General features: G+C 45.7%; 1 protein-coding gene across 1 annotated transcript; it reads left to right on the top strand.

The window, feature by feature from the left end:
- Positions 1–166: 166 nt before the first annotated feature.
- On the top strand, positions 167–15,071 carry SEC61A1 (SEC61 translocon subunit alpha 1). Its single transcript, XM_036321859.1, has 12 exons — positions 167–341; positions 594–661; positions 3,317–3,382; positions 3,473–3,551; positions 4,501–4,632; positions 9,132–9,241; positions 9,531–9,684; positions 11,227–11,387; positions 12,842–13,039; positions 13,321–13,512; positions 13,858–13,934; positions 14,614–15,071. The coding sequence occupies exons 1-12, from the start codon at positions 335–337 to the stop codon at positions 14,798–14,800; spliced, it is 1,431 nt and encodes a 476-aa protein (XP_036177752.1). The 5' UTR covers positions 167–334; the 3' UTR covers positions 14,801–15,071.
- Positions 15,072–17,039: the final 1,968 nt, after the last annotated feature.

Raw genomic sequence — 17,039 nt, 5'->3', positions numbered from 1 at the left:
CGGCGTGCCCCGCGCCTCTCTTCGCGGCCCCGCCCCGCCGGCTGAGCATCCTCTTCCGGACAGGCCCCGAGGGCCCCGCTGCATGCCGGGAGTTGAAGTCTCCGCGGAGGCGGCGCGGCGCCGGGGCCAGCTCTCAGCGCGTGGCAGGAAGCGGAAGCGGCCTACGGCCTGCACCCGGTCCCGGCTCCGCCCCGCTCCACTCATCCCAGTGCTATCACTGACGTGTCTCTCGGCGGAGGAGCTGCACCCCGTTGCTGGCTGAGCCGCGGGCAGCGTCGCCTCGCGCGGAGCGGAGTGGAGCCTAAGCAGGACCCGGAGTGGAGCAGCCGCCGCCATGGCGAGTGAGTCCCTGGGGGCAGCCCCGGTTGCGCCGGGATGGAACACAGTCCCCCTTTCCTCTCACCGGTCCGGGCAGGTGCCCGCCCACCAGGCCTGCCCGGATCCCAGGCCCTCGGGATTCCCACGAGTTCTGGTACTCGGTCTGCTCCCCTGCCCCCTGCCCCCTGCCCCAACACAAGCTGGGCGGAAGGCTTACCCGGGTAGCGCGAAAGGTTCTCCGAGCCCTAATTCTTCTTTTGTTTTTTCCATCAAAGTCAAGTTTCTGGAAGTCATCAAACCCTTCTGTGTCATCTTGCCGGAAATCCAGAAGCCCGAGCGAAAGGTAAGTCCCCAATCGCTGTCAAGGAGGCTTCGTGGAACTCGGGATGCTTGAAGTTTACAGTACAATTAAATATGGCTTCAACACGCCAATGGAAACTCTCTCCCTCCTCTTCCCCCTGGAGTATAGTTGTGTGTACTCCTGAGCTTTGTCCAAAGGTGACCTCCTCGTGTGGGAATTTCCACCTAAGTCATCGTGCTTTATTCGGAGCATCCTTTGTGGATGTTACTCCAGGGAGCAAAGCCTCGAGTTTGCCCTGTGCCAAAAATTGACCCTGGCAGTGAATGAGTAAGGCCTCAAAAGCCCTGGGATCCTCAGGTTGGGTTACCCTTCCCGCTTCACCTCCAACAGGAGCAGATGCAGGTGGAGTTTTTTTTTCTAGGAGAAGCTCTTTGTAGCCAGCTGCTAAGAGGAGCTAAAAGCAGTCGCTTTATTCCGACCAAAAACTTTTTATGTAGGCTGCCACATCACCTGAGAGTGAAGGCATTTTGTGAACCCTGCTTTTTACAGCAGGTGCATTAAAACGTGGAAAAAAATAGAAGTGTAGACTTCTATTGCATCTTTCTCAGGGTTTCTGCTGCTACCTGGATAGCTACAGGCCAAGATAGTGAGTGTTGCCAATATAAGTAAAGCTGTGATTGGGTTCTTAAAGAACAGGAATATTTTGTCTTCACATTCTTTTCCGACTGTTGTTCATGCATTCACATATGTGTACTTGACATCATAATGGACACTTGGGTTCTTGGAGTGTCTTTTATTTTGTGTGTGTGGTCTTTGTTTTGTATAAATTTCCCACATAGGTATTGCCTTTGATGGGCTAATAGGCAAAGCCCTTCCCCTGTCACCCCCACCCCCCCACACCCCACCCCCAGCTTGGTAGAAAGGGCATGGCTCTGGAGGCAGGCAATCCTGGGACCCACCCTTCCCACAACCACATACTAGCTGAGTGACATGGATTGGCCTTGTAGCTTAAGTGTGATAGATGGAGCAGTGAAAATATGTGCAAGATACAGCAGTGGCTTCAAAAGGGGTTAACTCTGGAAGATGTGATTTCTGATGGTGGTTTTGCAGGAAGAATAGAAGTTTTCGTGAAGTGAGGGAGAGGAATTTCAGGCACAAAGAATGTGTAATGTGCAAAGGCAATGAAGACAGCAGGTTGGAACACAGAGGGTAGGTGGGAAGCAATAGGAGCCAGACATTAGAAGCTTGCCTTGAAAGTAGGGTAGAGGATTGGAGTGGTTTAGAGGCTTTTGCAATAGAGAGTGATCTACGGGAGTGGGCTAGGAGGTAAGGCTAGATTTAGGAGCTGTTTAAAAGGTAGAGTGGACAAGACTTGAATAAACAGCTTTTGATCCTTTGCTGTTCAATTTGGCTGCATCCATGAAAGACTTGGTTATTAACAAATGAGGAGTCTTGTAAAAATTGTCCACTCTTTTTTCCTATAAAAAATCATTTCAGCCCTGGCCAGGTGGCTCAGTTGGTTGGAGTGTTGTCCCACACACCAAAAGGTTTCAGGTTAGATCCTGGTCAGGGAGCATATGGGAAGCAACTGACCCGACCCACCGACTGATATTTCTCTCCCACTTCGATCCCCCCCCTTCCTCCCTCTCTCCCTCCCCCCCTTTCTCTCTTTCTCCCCCCTTTTTTCCTACCTTCCCTTCCTCCTTCCCTCCCTCCTCTCCTCTCTCTCTAGGAATTAATGGAAACATATCCTCATGTGAGGATTAAAAAAAGTCATTTCAAAGAACAAGTTTTGTTTACTTAATACTGTCACTCACAAGGCATTTCCACATAAAGATCCTTATTCTGCACAATATTACTGTGTTTTTTAAGCCTTTTAAAGCTGTTCTTGTAGTATAGGCAGCAAGTACTAACAAAGACACTGAGTTTTAGAAGCAGAAGACCCAGAAGAATTCCCACTCTACTGCTTAACACCAGAGGCGCCTTGGGCAGGGCATCTAAACTTATCTCATGGTTCTTCGTAGTCATCTGTAAAATGCTTCTGAAATGTAAACCTATCCTGCTTACATACCTGAAGAGACGTGAAAAGTCTTAGATGCTACTAGCAGTTAGTGAGTGGGTTAAACCTGCAACTCTCCTTGCCCTACTGCCCCATATTGTTTATTACATTGTTTTATCCTTAATTCATAGAAAGTATACTACGTATTAAACAATCACAAATTCCAAATTGGCTGACTCCAAAATAACAAGATTTCGTCAGTTACAAAACCCTTTCAAGTGAATGATGATAGCTCATATATTGTAAAGGCTTGTCTGGTTTAGGAATCTCTTTCTATGGCAACATTTTTTGATCTTGGACTTGATCCTAAACTGTTTATACTAATGGTTAAGAGCACAGGCATTGGACTCAAACTCACTCCAGCTGTGGGTCTCAGGAGAAAACTCAGTTTTCTCATTGTTAAATAAAAATAGGATCTATGTAGTTCAAGGGTCCAATGAGATGATGCATATAAAGGTCTTTGCATATAGAGAGCCTGCAGTACATGTACTTGTATTTTGACATTAATGTTTGGTCCATGGTTTTGGAGTACAAGGCTTACCTTTCTGATGAACAGAAAAGGGGTCTAATCTGAGTCGATTTCTATTAATTTGCTTATGAAAATAACTTCTTGCCTTATTTCTTTCTCTTCTACATAGATCCAGTTTAAGGAGAAAGTGCTATGGACCGCTATTACCCTCTTTATTTTCTTGGTGTGCTGCCAGGTAAGCCCGATTTCCCGTTCCTGTATGGAGGTGGGGGTCAGAGGGGGCTGGAGACATGTGCTGACTCCTTTTCTCTATGCTTGTTTCCAGATCCCCTTGTTTGGCATCATGTCTTCAGATTCTGCCGACCCTTTCTATTGGATAAGAGTGATCCTAGCCTCTAATAGAGGTAGAACTCTGGCTCTCTGCACCTCTTTCTGTATAATGTGGGCTTGACTGACCTTCTTTAGTTAAATTACAGGCTTTGGCTTTATGTGGAGCTCAGAGAGTGTTTGGGAAGAATGTCAGCGTACTGTGCTGAATAGCCTTAGTAAATGCCGAATTCAGCATCGAGGCATGTCATCATATTCAGAATCGCATTTGAATGCAGTATAAAACCTGTAATAACAAGATTGAGTATGTCATAGAAAATAGGAAAAACGAGAATGTTTTTTAAACAACTGAAATAATGATATTTCTACCTGTCTTTCTTACGTTTTGATAACCTTTAGAATATGTAATTTGTTTCTCAGCTGCATCTTTTTCATATCTATAGGTTACATCATTATATGTATCAAAATATGTAACAGTGTTTTATACACTTTAATTTCCTTAGGGGGGGGATTTGGAATGTTTATGTCAGTACCACTTTCGATTAACCTATTTATTTAAATATAATATAGTTCAAATAAAGTTTCAAATCAGTTGGAAGTATTTTAGCGTAATGGAAGTAGAAGTTTATTCACAACTAGATACAATTGTATAGGCATCCTTTTCAGACTCTGGAATTATTTGAATGTTAATCCTTTTTATTACCTGAGAAAGAGACAAACCTTTCTTATCTCTGTAAAACCAGAATGAATCTGTTTATGGTGAATTTAAATGTAGCTATCTGTTTAAAAGCCATGTGACTTCGGATATAGAATAAGATGTGGTCTGGCCGACTGAATAGAATGAATTGAATTATACTGTAATTGTTGATATTTTGGGGTTATTTTCTAAATTAAATGCTGCTAGCAAACTGAAGCACACTAGTTTTGTGTAAGGGGTACACAGTCAGATTTTGCTCATTCATTTTCTTAATAATATGTTGCTTTTCCAAGCTAATATGGGCTGTGTTTTGCCTCCCCTGTCCTCAGGCACATTGATGGAGCTGGGTATCTCTCCCATTGTCACCTCCGGCCTCATCATGCAGCTCTTGGCTGGCGCCAAAATAATTGAAGTTGGTGACACCCCAAAAGACCGAGCCCTCTTCAATGGAGCCCAAAAGTGTAAGTGAGATTTTCAATGATGTTCAAATGTCAGTAGTTGAGAATTTGAATTTGCTATAAAGTTTGGGGCTTCAAAACAGTTTTTCCTTTGTACCGTGTAACTTCCTTGGCCCACCAATCCTGCAGGTGCTCCACGGCCTGTGTTAGCAAGAAAGCACTTCTCAGGCAGGGCCGTTGGCTGGGGCTGTGATACGCTGCTTCAGTGAGGGCCTCAAATGTGGCCACTTGGGCACCACTCCTCCAGCTGCCCAACACCATGTGCCAGTGGTGCGGCCCCAATTCCTCTTGTGCTTTTGGGCACTGCTCTGAGCAGTGTGTCACCCTTTAAACCAGAGTACTGGTGGGCTCTATGGGCAAAAAACAAAACAAGGAGAAAGTGGAGGAGGTGCAAGAAGAGAAGGGAGAGGAATATAGTGGGTAAAGTGCTCAGCCGTTGAGAGGTAATGGCAAAGGTGGGGTCCCTGCTCAAGTGGAAGGGGTTCTCAGATGAAGGCAACGCACGGGAGCCAGAAGAGAACCTGGATTGCCCCAACCTCACAGCTGAGTTTCTGTCGTCACGGAAAACAGCATATGAGACAGAGAATCAGAGGGAGGCAAGTGCAAAGCTGACTCTGATTCTGAAGCTAAGGGCGAGGAGAACAAATGGAAGAAGAAAGAAGAGTCCAAAGCGCCAAGGCTTTGCCTGGGGTTTGGAGCCGGAGTACATTATTAGAGCTGCAGAGTCCAGTGGAGAACTCCTGTTGGATGAGGCTGACCTGGTCCCGGCCAAAGAAGCCACTGTCTGTGCCCCCAGGTTGTCATATCCTTCTATGCTCATGTGACATTCCTACTCAGAAGATGGTGACAAAAAACTCTGCTGGGACCAGCCCTGTCACATCTGACTGGGTTGCAGGTGGGGAGGGGAAGAGTTCTACTTATCGTGAAGCTGTAGAGGTGGCTTGAGAAGATGTTCTTTGAAGAGCCAGTCTAGTTTCTGTGCCCTACAGCAGCCCAGTGCTTTAAAGCTGTTCCATGCTGTACAGTGTGCACACCCATCCCAGTGGAGGGGAAGAAAGATCAGTGTTTTGAGGCAACCCATTCTGCACTTTGGGGAGAAAAGCAAAGGGCCTTCTATGAAGGAAAAAAACTTACAAGCCAACGTGTTCCCAATAAAGAACTAAACCCATTGATGAGTTAGTTACAAAGCTGCCATTTTGGGGATGGAAACTGGTTGAGAAGGGAAAGTCTTTCATTGAAGCATATACATAGATTATTCTGTCTTAGAGGTGCTAATTCTTGAAATTGACAAGAAGACCCTTTTCTAATTATGAAGTTACAGATTATCCATCAAAACCACTTGGCTGAGGTATTTGGCGAGGGGAAGAAGGTAGCATAAGAGGTGGGGTTTTTTTTTGTTTTGGAGTTTTTTCTTACTGATTTTAGAGAGGGAGCAGGGATGGAGAGAGAGAAAGACATTGATTTGTTCCACTTACTTATTCATTCATTGGTTGCTTCTTGAATGTGCCCTGACCGGCAATCGAACCCACAATCTTGGCATATTGGGATGATACTCGGACCAACTGAGCTACCCAGCCAGAGCGTCTCTCTGTTTTTTAATGTTGAACTGTGAAACCATTAGTGGCAGGGTTCAGTCACTGAGCACAAGTTCATCAAGTCACTTTAAGAGTTGGATTATTTCAAAAGTCCTGGTCTCAGGAGAAGATTCAACTTTCATACCGGGACAGTGGTTCACTTTAGAGCACAAAACAAAATAAAAATTCTTTTTTTTATTGATTTTTTACAGAGAGGAAGGGAGAGAGATAGTTAGAAACATCGATGAGAGAGAAACATTGATCAGCCGCCTCCTGCACACCTCCTACTGGGGATGTGCCCGCAACCCAGGTACATGCCCTTGACCGGAATTGAACCTGGGACCTCTCAGTCCGCAGGCTGACACTCTATTCACTGAGCCAGACTGGTCAGGGCAAAAATTCTTTTTTAATCCTAAGAATTAACTAATACCCAAAATGCTGTCTTGACTTATGAGATCCATCAGTTCTTGACATTATCTAGACCTGCATCTAGAACTTCATTGTAAATCTTTTTAGACATCTGTTAAGTGTTTGTGAAAATTGTGTTTAAATGTAAACTTCATACTACATTGTCGGTTTCTTATTAATACTATATAGATTTATAATCCCTAACAAAAGACAGAAAGAAAGCGCTCTGGGAGAGGCATGGTACAAGGTACTTGGATGGGCTGGACAAGGCAGGTGGGAGGATGTCCATTGCCCCAAGGCTGCACGGTTGAGTGGAAGGAGCAGGGCTTGGCGGTCTCCCTCCCCCAGCCGATCGATGTCCTTACCACCCAGGAGGAGGTGATGTGTTCGTCCGGGTTATTGTAGGAATTCAGTAGAATAACGCTTGTAAACACCCTCAGTGCCTGGCACTTAATAGGTATTTGGCAGATACTGTTTTTCTTCTGGGAGTTTAAAAAGATTCAACTCAGGGGAAAGTTGATTCTCCCAACCCCGTTCTATTTACTAGCTTATGACTTTGGACAGAGTTAGGTGACAGCTATGAGAGCTTTTACATCTCAGTTTCTTCATCTGGAAAAATGGGATTAACAATAGTTACTTCGTAGCAAGTAAGTGTCACTAGTAACAATGACCAGTCATCAGAGTGATCCATGTTCAGCCTCTGACTGAACTGAAATGCATTAATTAGGAAGTGATATTTACAGTTTTCTATCCAGCCATATTTTCTTCCACACCAGAAGAAATCTTTTTAACTTAGTAGGTTAAATAATTGAGCAAAAAATACCAATGTAATTTAAACTTGTCAGTTTTAGACATAAATTAGAATTTTAAAATATATACATGAATTATTTTTAAGCACAGATTGTCTGTTTTATCTTTGGTCTTGACAATTTTTTTTTTTTTTTTAATATATTTTATTGATTTTTTTACGGAGAGGAAGGGAGAGAGACAGAGAGTTAGAAACATCTACAGAGAGTTAGAAACATCGATGGGAGAGAAACATCGATCAGCCGCCTCCTGCACATCTCCCACTGGGGATGTGCCCGCAGCCCAAGTACATGCCCCCGACCGGAATCGAACCTGGGACCCCTCAGTCCGCAGGCCGACGCTCTATCCACTGAGCCAAACCGGTTTCGGCTCTTGACAATTTTTTAAATTTCTTCTGCTTAGAGAATTCAGTTTCATTGAGCAGTTCTTTAAAAGTCAAATGAAAATTACATATGATGGGTACTCTGGAGCACAATTTTATTTTACTAATTAGGTTTGACAAACTAACCAGAAAAGCTTGAAACCCATGCCCTTACTTAGAGATTCATCTAGTAATGTGGAACCAGTAAAAGTGTGTTGATTCCATTTTGCCTAACAATGAAGTATAATGATATAAGACACGCGGATAGTCTACATAAAGCAAAGCTTCCATTAGGCCAAGAGAGCTTGTGGCAGAGGGAATGGAACAAGTGACCAAGTTACTGATGGCATTGTGAGGTTTTTCCTTTTAAAAAACCACATACATCACATACAAACTGGGAACCCCTTTATCCCAGAGCTCATCATCCTTGTTCTGGACTCAGACCTGGATGATAAGCTTGCAGCGGTGGCCCAGGCATGTCGTTCAGCTCAGGAGCTCTCCACAACCCAAGCAATCTGATCTGAGTGTGGATGCTGTGGGGTAGTGACATCCCCAAATCGTGTGCCTCGGGATACTGTCTTTAGTAGATCTTGCTCCTTGGCTTGTCTTCCATAGAACAGATTGGTCATTTCCAGCTCTTCCTCTTCCCGTCTCCGAAGGGAAAGTGAATTTAGGAGGTGAAATGAAGGCGCTCGCCTGCTTCTGTTAATAGGCATTTGAGTTATTGTGTGCTTTGACAGTGTAACTTTTGGGTGTTTCTTGGACCAAGCTCCTTGAGGCAGTATTAGTATACAGATAAAAATAGATGTTTTTATTGGTTTGAGAGAAAGAGAGAAACAGTGATGTGAGAGAGAAACATCCATCTGTTGCCTCCCCCATGCACCCTGACTGGGGATCGAACCCAAAACCTGGGCATGTGCCCCGACTGGGAATTGAACTGGCAACCTTATGGTGCTCAGGACAACACTCAACAACTGAGCCACACCCTAACCGGTTTGGTTCAGTGGATAGAGTGTCGGCCTGTGGACTGAAGGGTCCCAGGTTCGATTCCGGTCAAGGGCATGTACCTTGGTTGCGGGCACATCCCCAGGTGGGGGCGTGCAGGAGGCAGCTGATCAATGTTTCTCTCTCATCGATGTTTCTGACTCTCTATCCCTCTCTCTTCTCTGTAAAAAATCAATAAAATATATTTTAAAAAACAACAACAACTGAGCCACACCAGCCAGGGCGGCAGTATCAGTATGATTCATCTTTGTTCTTAGTGCTTTGTACAGAGTAGGTGTTCAATAACTGTTTCCTCTATGACTGTGTAATATCCCACTTTGAGAACATAGTTTTCTTTTGATTTCTAGTATTTGGCATGATCATTACCATTGGCCAGTCTATTGTGTATGTGATGACGGGAATGTATGGGGACCCTTCTGAAATGGGTGCTGGAATCTGCCTGTTAATCACCATTCAGGTAATTGTTATGCTGACATTCTCCCCTTCTGAGTAGCTCCTCACACTCACTCAGACTTCCCAAATAGCAACCCTGAACCATGCCTAAAATAAACTTCTATGGAGAAGGAGCCAAGCACCTGTGTTGGCCTCTCTAAACTCAACAGAGGAAGGCCCTGCTGTCTGTTGTCTGCTCGGCCTTCAGCATTTATATCAGAGAAGCCCCTTGCTAAGGGAGGAAAGAGCCACACCTGCAGGGAACTGGAATGCAGTCTATTTGGGTTTCTTTACTTTTATTTTTTAATTCACAGCTCTTTGTTGCTGGCTTAATTGTCCTACTTTTGGATGAACTTCTGCAAAAAGGGTATGGCCTCGGCTCTGGAATCTCCCTCTTTATTGCCACTAACATCTGTGAGACCATCGTGTGGAAAGCGTTCAGCCCCACCACTGTCAACACTGGCCGAGGTAAGCACCCTGGGCTCCCCTAGGGACAGGGGTCGGTGAACAGTATGGACATGTGCAAAGCAGATCAAAGTTCCCGTTCCAAAGAAGAAGCAGCTCCGTTTTAGGTACATTTCTTCTGATTCTTCTGTGTGTATTTTTAAACACAGACAGGCTTCTGCTCCTAATGATACATAACTTACATATTCCACGCCAGAGTATTGCACAATTGTTGACCATGCCAGAGTACAGAATCCTGCCTCTTACCTTCTAGCCAAGTGTGGACTTCTTGGCAAGGATGAGCAGCACTGATTGAAGCAGTCTTCTGATGGACATGTAGGTCATTTCCAGTTTGGGTTGTTGGTGCAACAGAAACAGTGAACAGCCTCATACATTCATGTTTCCATATTTTGGCAGTTGCTTTCAGTGAATACATTTCTAAAAATGAAGTCACTGAACCAACCAATGCACTTGGTCATGCAGGAAGCAACTTTGTGTAAGAGGCCTGAACTTGGCGTTCACTTCCTGGCTGTTCCTATTAGGAGTAGATAAGTGGTTTGGGGCAAATCCCTCTACCTCCCAGACTCGGTTGCCAGGATGAAATGAGAAATAACATGAAATGGTCCAGGAATAGGCAGCAGGAGAAGCAGCAGATGGTTCCACCATCATGTGTTAGAAACACAAGGAAAGTGCCCTCGTGGGGCAGTATGCAGGCGCCCTTCACAGTGCTGATATCAGGACCTCCCACCTGCCCACAGACCACAGGTCTGGACATGGCACTGGCTCCCAGCAGGAGGCGAGACTTTCATTGTGGGAGAGTTACACTGTCCTCAGAGGACATAGAGTAATACAGTGCTTCTGCTTCTTTCTTTAGCTGGAGGTTTAACTTCAGTAAGTTTCTTGAAATTTTATAAGCTTTCTAAGCCTTATGAATTCCCCAGCTCCCCAACCTCCCCGCACTTGGGTCTGCTGCCTAATCCTCAGCCATGTACCCATTCTTGCTCTTGATTCCTTCAGTCCCTCAGTAAGCTGCTCTGCTTCCTGGCTCTTTCAGCGCCCTTTCCTATGGGCTGTATACTGGCTGGATCAGGCTGTGTGGTGGGCAAGCATGTTGTCCTTTCTGCTTGATCGTCAATGTAAGGAGCCGAGAAGTCAGGCCCATCCCCTGCTCCCCCTTGTCAGAGGCAGCCTGCACTTCAAAGCTGGGGATGCTCTACTGCCCGGGGTTTTCCAGGGAAATGAATGGGCAGCTCCGAGCCACTCCAGTGTAGGACCTCTTCAGCTGGAGTTCAGCCGGTCCTGTTTTTGTGGTTTTATAATTGATCATCATTCCACACATCTGGTGGCCTTTGACTCACATGCCAATGAAATGAGAACTCAAAAGCGTAGACAAGCCCCTTTCTGCAGGTTGAAATCTCTACTGAAGAAATAGGAATGAGGGAGGAGAAAATGCCACTCTATCCCTGTGGTTATGGAATGGGCACCATGGATCTTAAAACTAATTCTGTTTTCCTCTCTAAGAAGCTGTTTGTCTCCTTACCACGTGTGTTCCTCCTTTACCAACAGGGATGGAGTTTGAAGGTGCCATCATTGCACTGTTTCATCTTCTGGCCACACGGACTGACAAGGTCCGAGCCCTTCGAGAGGCCTTCTACCGCCAGAACCTCCCCAACCTCATGAATCTGATTGCCACCATCTTTGTCTTTGCAGTGGTCATCTATTTCCAGGTGCGTCTAGACCCACCACAGGGAGATCAGATGGTCCGGTTTAAGTTTTGGAATGTCTTGGTGTGTGCGCCCTCACCCGCACCCAGGGTGGTGTACATCACCATATAGTATTCAAGTGGTGGGATGGCATCTTAAAGGAGCAGGTTTCCATGGGAGCTGGTCAAGTGTGTTCCATTGAGTCGTGGGGACCTGCCTGAACTAGACAAAACTGAGGCAGATACCACGTTTCTGAGATGATGCTCCTTTGGGTTGGGCGCAGCAACAGATAAAGAAGATACATCTTTAAGTTCCTAGTTAAAGAGAAGTGAAAAGTCTTCAAGCTCTAAAGCTTCATCGCCATCTTACCCAATGTTTATAGTGTTTGTAGGTAGTGTCATTCTGGAAAAGGCCCTTCCTCTTGAGAACTCTTTTTTTTTTTTTTTTTAATTTATTGCTTAAAGCATTACAAAGGGTATTACATATGTGTCCATTTTATCCCCCCGCCCTAGACAGTCCCCTAGCCTCCCCTATCCCCCAGTGTCTTATGTCCATTGGTTATGCTTATATGCGTGCATACAAGTCCTTTAGTTGATCAAGAGAACTCTTACCTTTCAAATTATTAGTCTGTGCCACTTGCTTGTGAATAAGAGACCTGAGCTGTCAGTTGCTTTTCTGTAGTTGGATTAGTCTTTGTATTTTTTCATCAGCCACTTTGTATTCTGACAGTTACTGAAAAGAAGGGATGGCAGTGGAAAAGACAGCTTAGTGCTTACAGGAAGGTCATTATACCACCAAGTGCTTTTTCTGAGGACCAGTCTGTTCCTTCAGCTGAGACTTACTCAGATGCCTGATTACTAAGCTTTAGTGCACCATAAGCTTGGTGTGGATAGTTGTAGTTAGGCCATTAAATTTTTATTTTATTTTAAAGCCTCTATATTCTGAATCCTGTACTAGGCACTGGGAGTTTGTAAAAATAATATAAAAGAAAACCTTTCTATTCTCCAAGGGTTTCAGAGGGAGAAGCTATATTCACAGAAAAGTTTAGCTTTTCTGCTTATGATTTAAAACATCGTAAAAGACTGCTCTGGGGTGTGGTGGCCTTGTCGTGAGGCCCCTGTAAGAGCATAGGTGAGGTAACACCAAGAGAACCACTGTTCGGACTTACTGGGCATGTGTCCTTCAGGCTGTTTTATGGTCCACATTGATGCAGATGTAATGTGATGGACTTTGGGTTGCTTGTTTGTGTGATTGTTTTTGACAGAAATGGGATTATTCCACTGTGCTGGGCTTTGGTTCATTTGTTAAGCCTTTCTTTCTGGGACCCTCAGTTAAAGTGGCCCCAAGTGCAGTGATGGGTCAGGAAAGGACATGTGAGCCCTGGAACCAATGTAGGTCCAGCCACCCCCAGCTGGGCTGTGTCTGTGCAGACACCGGAATGAGGCAGTGAGGGTGCTCTGCTTTGTTTGGCTTCTCAGGGCTTCCGAGTGGACCTGCCCATCAAATCGGCTCGTTACCGAGGCCAGTACAACACCTACCCTATCAAGCTTTTCTACACCTCCAACATCCCCATCATCCTGCAGTCTGCCCTGGTGTCCAACCTATACGTCATCTCCCAGATGTTGTCAGCCCGCTTCAGTGGCAACCTGCTGGTCAGCCTGCTGGGCACCTGGTCTGTAAGTATGGCTGCTTGAAGAAATCCGTTTGAATGCTGTGGCTAGTTACAGTGGGGTGCACCCATGTGTCTTCCTTGTGACCAAACATTTTACCCAAAGATATTTTCTAACCATGCCTTTTACCAATCCAGCACAGTAACTTTTCTTTTCAGTAAGAAAATGGCACTGTGGACACTTGAGCAAAATTGTGTTCCTTTTCATCTGCTCAGAGCTACTTTTGTCCTTATGCTAAGGTATAAAGAAACAGCACTCACAGGCCTTCTGTGTATTCTTCCTTCCAGGATACATCTTCTGGGGGCCCAGCACGTGCTTATCCAGTTGGTGGCCTTTGCTATTACCTGTCCCCTCCAGAATCTTTTGGCTCCGTGTTAGAAGACCCCGTCCATGCCGTTGTATACATAGTGTTCATGCTGGGCTCGTGTGCATTCTTCTCCAAAACATGGATCGAGGTCTCAGGCTCCTCTGCCAAAGATGTAAGTATAAGTTACAATTTAATTAAACCAGGAAACAGGAGCTCTCGCGTGTCCCTGGTGTAAGTGGTCTGTGAATACCTGCAGCCGCTTCCTCCTCATTAGGCCGAAGTGTTTATGGCCATAGACAAGCCCAGGGGTAAATTAATGCTCACTTGGGGAGGTGGAGCCAAACTAAAACTAGACTTTGTCATACGACTTCTCTGGAGCAGTTTTTAAATTATCTGTATAAATATTACCAGGATGCTAAAGAAGGAAACCTGTGTTTAGAGCCACTATGAAATGTCTACCTGCCTCTCAATTTCAAACTTAAAATTGAACATTGTCTTCTCTTTGGGCATCATGCAGGTTGCAAAGCAGCTGAAGGAGCAGCAGATGGTGATGAGGGGCCACCGAGAGACTTCCATGGTCCATGAGCTCAATCGGTGAGGCTGGCCCTCGGTCCTAGTGGTTTTCTCATAATTACAGTTTTCTTACACATCAAACATGTTGATAGGGCTTAGAGATTTCTGGTTAATTAAATCTTATCCAGGTTAGAAAAGGTCCCTGTGTCCACAAGAAAATCAGCATTGCCAATTTCAGATTGTCTTTCGATCCCTAGCAGGGACAGTAGACAATTTTGTTCACTCTTTTTTTGTTGTTGTTGTTCACTCTCTTAATGAGAATTCTCTGAAGACTCCAGATTTACAGCACATTGTTCAGGAGAAATAAAATGCAAGCCACATAAGAACTCTTAAATTTTCTAGTAGTCACATTTAAAAAGTAAAAATTTGTAAGTAATGTAAGGAAAATCATTAGATATTTTATGTTCTTGTCTTCAAAATCTAGTGTGACAACTTTAATATCTCAACTTGAACTAGTCATATTTCACTAGCCACATGTGGCTTGAGTGTCCACTTACTGGACAGCAGTCCTAGTCTAGACCTAATGGTATGTGAGCAGTTATAAAGTTTGATATAAACTTTCAAGGAGGTAACGGAATGACCTCTACAGGAGTTAAGTTCCTAAATCAGAGGTAAGTAGGCAGGTAGCCTGAGTCAGGAGTGGGCCACACTACAGGTATTTATGTGGTGACACCTTGCTGACTCATCTCCTCCTCCCCAGGTACATCCCCACTGCTGCTGCTTTTGGGGGGCTGTGTATTGGGGCCCTCTCCGTCCTGGCTGACTTCCTGGGTGCCATCGGATCTGGAACTGGGATCCTGCTCGCGGTCACAATCATCTACCAGTACTTTGAAATCTTTGTAAAGGAGCAGAGCGAGGTTGGCAGCATGGGGGCCCTTCTGTTCTGAGCCATGTCTCCCCTGGACCAGGAAGAGGAGCCATGCTCTGGAGTTGCCAAGGAAAGGAGCAACGAATCCAGCACGGGGTACTGCTATGGCATGTGGACCTTTAATTTTTTTTTTTAATTTCATGTTCTTTCATTCCACTTTGTAAAGTGCTAGAAATTTCCAATTTGAAATTTTGCTTTCTATTCTGGCATTGGCAAAATAACCATAGAAGTGAGGTTTTATTCACCTGATGGCCAGAGGTTGGGAGGATAAATGACTGTACTCATGTGTCCATGTAACCTTTGTTTTAACCTTTGCACCTTCTCAGTGCTGTAGGCGGCTGCAGTGGTCCCAGCTGTTCCCTACAAGGGAATAACTTATTGGTTAGAAGCACAAACATTGTTGAAAGGACTGCATTTCACTGTGGTAGTAGGTGTGAGGCTGGGAGCAGACTATGTGTTTTCTGGTAGATGTGGGAGACTCAGCATGTCCCCTCATGGTCAGGGGTAGGAACGGCTACTTAAAACTTGTTCTCTGGACGACACAATTGTCTTCTCTTTTAAAATATATTTTATTGATTTTTTTACAGAGATGAAGGGAGAGGGATAGAGAGCCAGAAACATCGATGAGAGAGAACCATCGATCAGCTGCCTCCTGCACACCCCCCACCGGGGATGTGCCCGCAGCCAAGGCACATGCCCCTGACCAGAATCGAACCCGGGACCCTTCAGTCCGCAGGCCGACGCTCCATCCACTGAGCCAAACCGGTCAGGGCCAATTGTCTTCTCTTTTAAAAGTAGTTTTTAAAAGAGGGATGAATTTCCTGGCAGACACTTTTAGGCTATCTTTTTATCCTCACCTGAGGATATGTTTATTGATTTTTAGAGAGAGAGAAACATCCATCTGTTGCCTCCCATAAATGCTCCAACTGGGTATCAAACCCACAACCTATTTGATGTACCGGACAATGCTCCAACCTACTGAGCCACCAGCTGGGATTCTTTAGCTTATAAAGTTGTGCGTGGCCAAGCTAGGCACACATTGTGATGTGGATCCCTGAAGTGATGTCTGTCCTGTTCTTCCAGTTGTCACTGGACCTGGTCCCCGTGGTTCCTTCACTCCCCACTCAGCCCTAGGCAGGGGCACTGTGGCAGGTGCTCCGACGTGGAGAGACAGTGACTTACGTGGTGTTCACAGGCACCACTCTTCTCCCTCGGCTTCCCAGGAAAGAAGGGCTTAGACCTGAGGTCTGTGATGTGGTTAGGGTCAGAGAGCTGTGCGTTGCTTTAATGTTTGATAAAAGACTCACTGTTATGTGTAAAATAAGTTTTGTTTGCTATAACAGGTGATCGAGATCTTAGGAATTGGAGCGTTTTTAAGGCCTTTAGGGAGGTCCCTCTCAAGGACAAGTGCCTGGCGGTGCTGGGCAGCAGGGACAGCGAGTAAGGCACTGCAGGCCTGTGGGATTCTTGCTGGAGGGCGCCCCAGTTCTCAGAGCGGAGAGCAATGTCCCTCCAGCAGCAGGTACACACTGGCTTCCGAAGCACAGAGAGGTGGTCATGAGTCAGTAGACGTGGCAAACTTGTCACCCGAATCAGGAGGGCTCCCAGGAGTTCTCACTGGCAGTGCAACCAAAAACCAGACTGACCAAGGGACAAGAAGTAACTTGCTTAAAATGACCCGGCAAGTCAGCCACAGAACCATGATGGGCCTGTCCACCACCCCCAGTCCAGGGCATACCACCATGTCACACGCGGCCTTGTCAGACCCAGTCCTGAGCTGAGACCTCCGCTACACTTGGTCTTCTCGGCCCCACCCATGGGAGTCCTGCAGCCTTGAGCAGGAGCCCCGCAGCCCTGCCTGCAGCCTGTAATCATCAGTGGGGCCCTGTGGGGCTCAGGCTCAGGCTCTGGTTAATGACCACAGTGGGTCGGGGCCGACCTCAGCTTCCATGGACTGTCACTGTGGACGCCAAAACGGCATAACTGAGATAAGGTGAAAAAGTAACAAATAAAGCCAACGTTTTACAAGCCATTTGTTCATGCTCTTTTGGTTTTCAATACCCTTTTATTCCCCAGAAGGCCTGTGGGAGAAGACAGCTGAGGCTTGGTTGGGTCCTGATTTTTTTTTTAATACATTTTTATTGACTTCAGAGAGGAAGGGAGAGGGAGAGATAGAAACATCAGTGATGAGAGAGAATCATTGATTGGCTGCCTCCTGCATGCACCCCACCGGGGATCGAGCCCGCAACCCAGGCATG

Source organism: Myotis myotis, unplaced genomic scaffold (assembly GCF_014108235.1).
Source record: "Myotis myotis isolate mMyoMyo1 unplaced genomic scaffold, mMyoMyo1.p scaffold_m19_p_9, whole genome shotgun sequence".
NCBI classification, from domain to species: Eukaryota; Metazoa; Chordata; class Mammalia; order Chiroptera; family Vespertilionidae; genus Myotis; species Myotis myotis.
The sequence above is the reverse complement of the archived record's forward strand: the minus strand, read 5'-3'. Positions and strand labels throughout refer to the sequence as shown.

Bases quoted from the DNA above. Each gene is read 5' to 3' on its own strand.
- SEC61A1 (XM_036321859.1), top strand. The intron at 9,242-9,530 runs GTAATTGTTATG...TTTAATTCACAG, and splicing joins GCCTGTTAATCACCATTCAG to CTCTTTGTTGCTGGCTTAAT. The intron at 13,935-14,613 runs GTGAGGCTGGCC...CCTCCTCCCCAG, and splicing joins ATGGTCCATGAGCTCAATCG to GTACATCCCCACTGCTGCTG.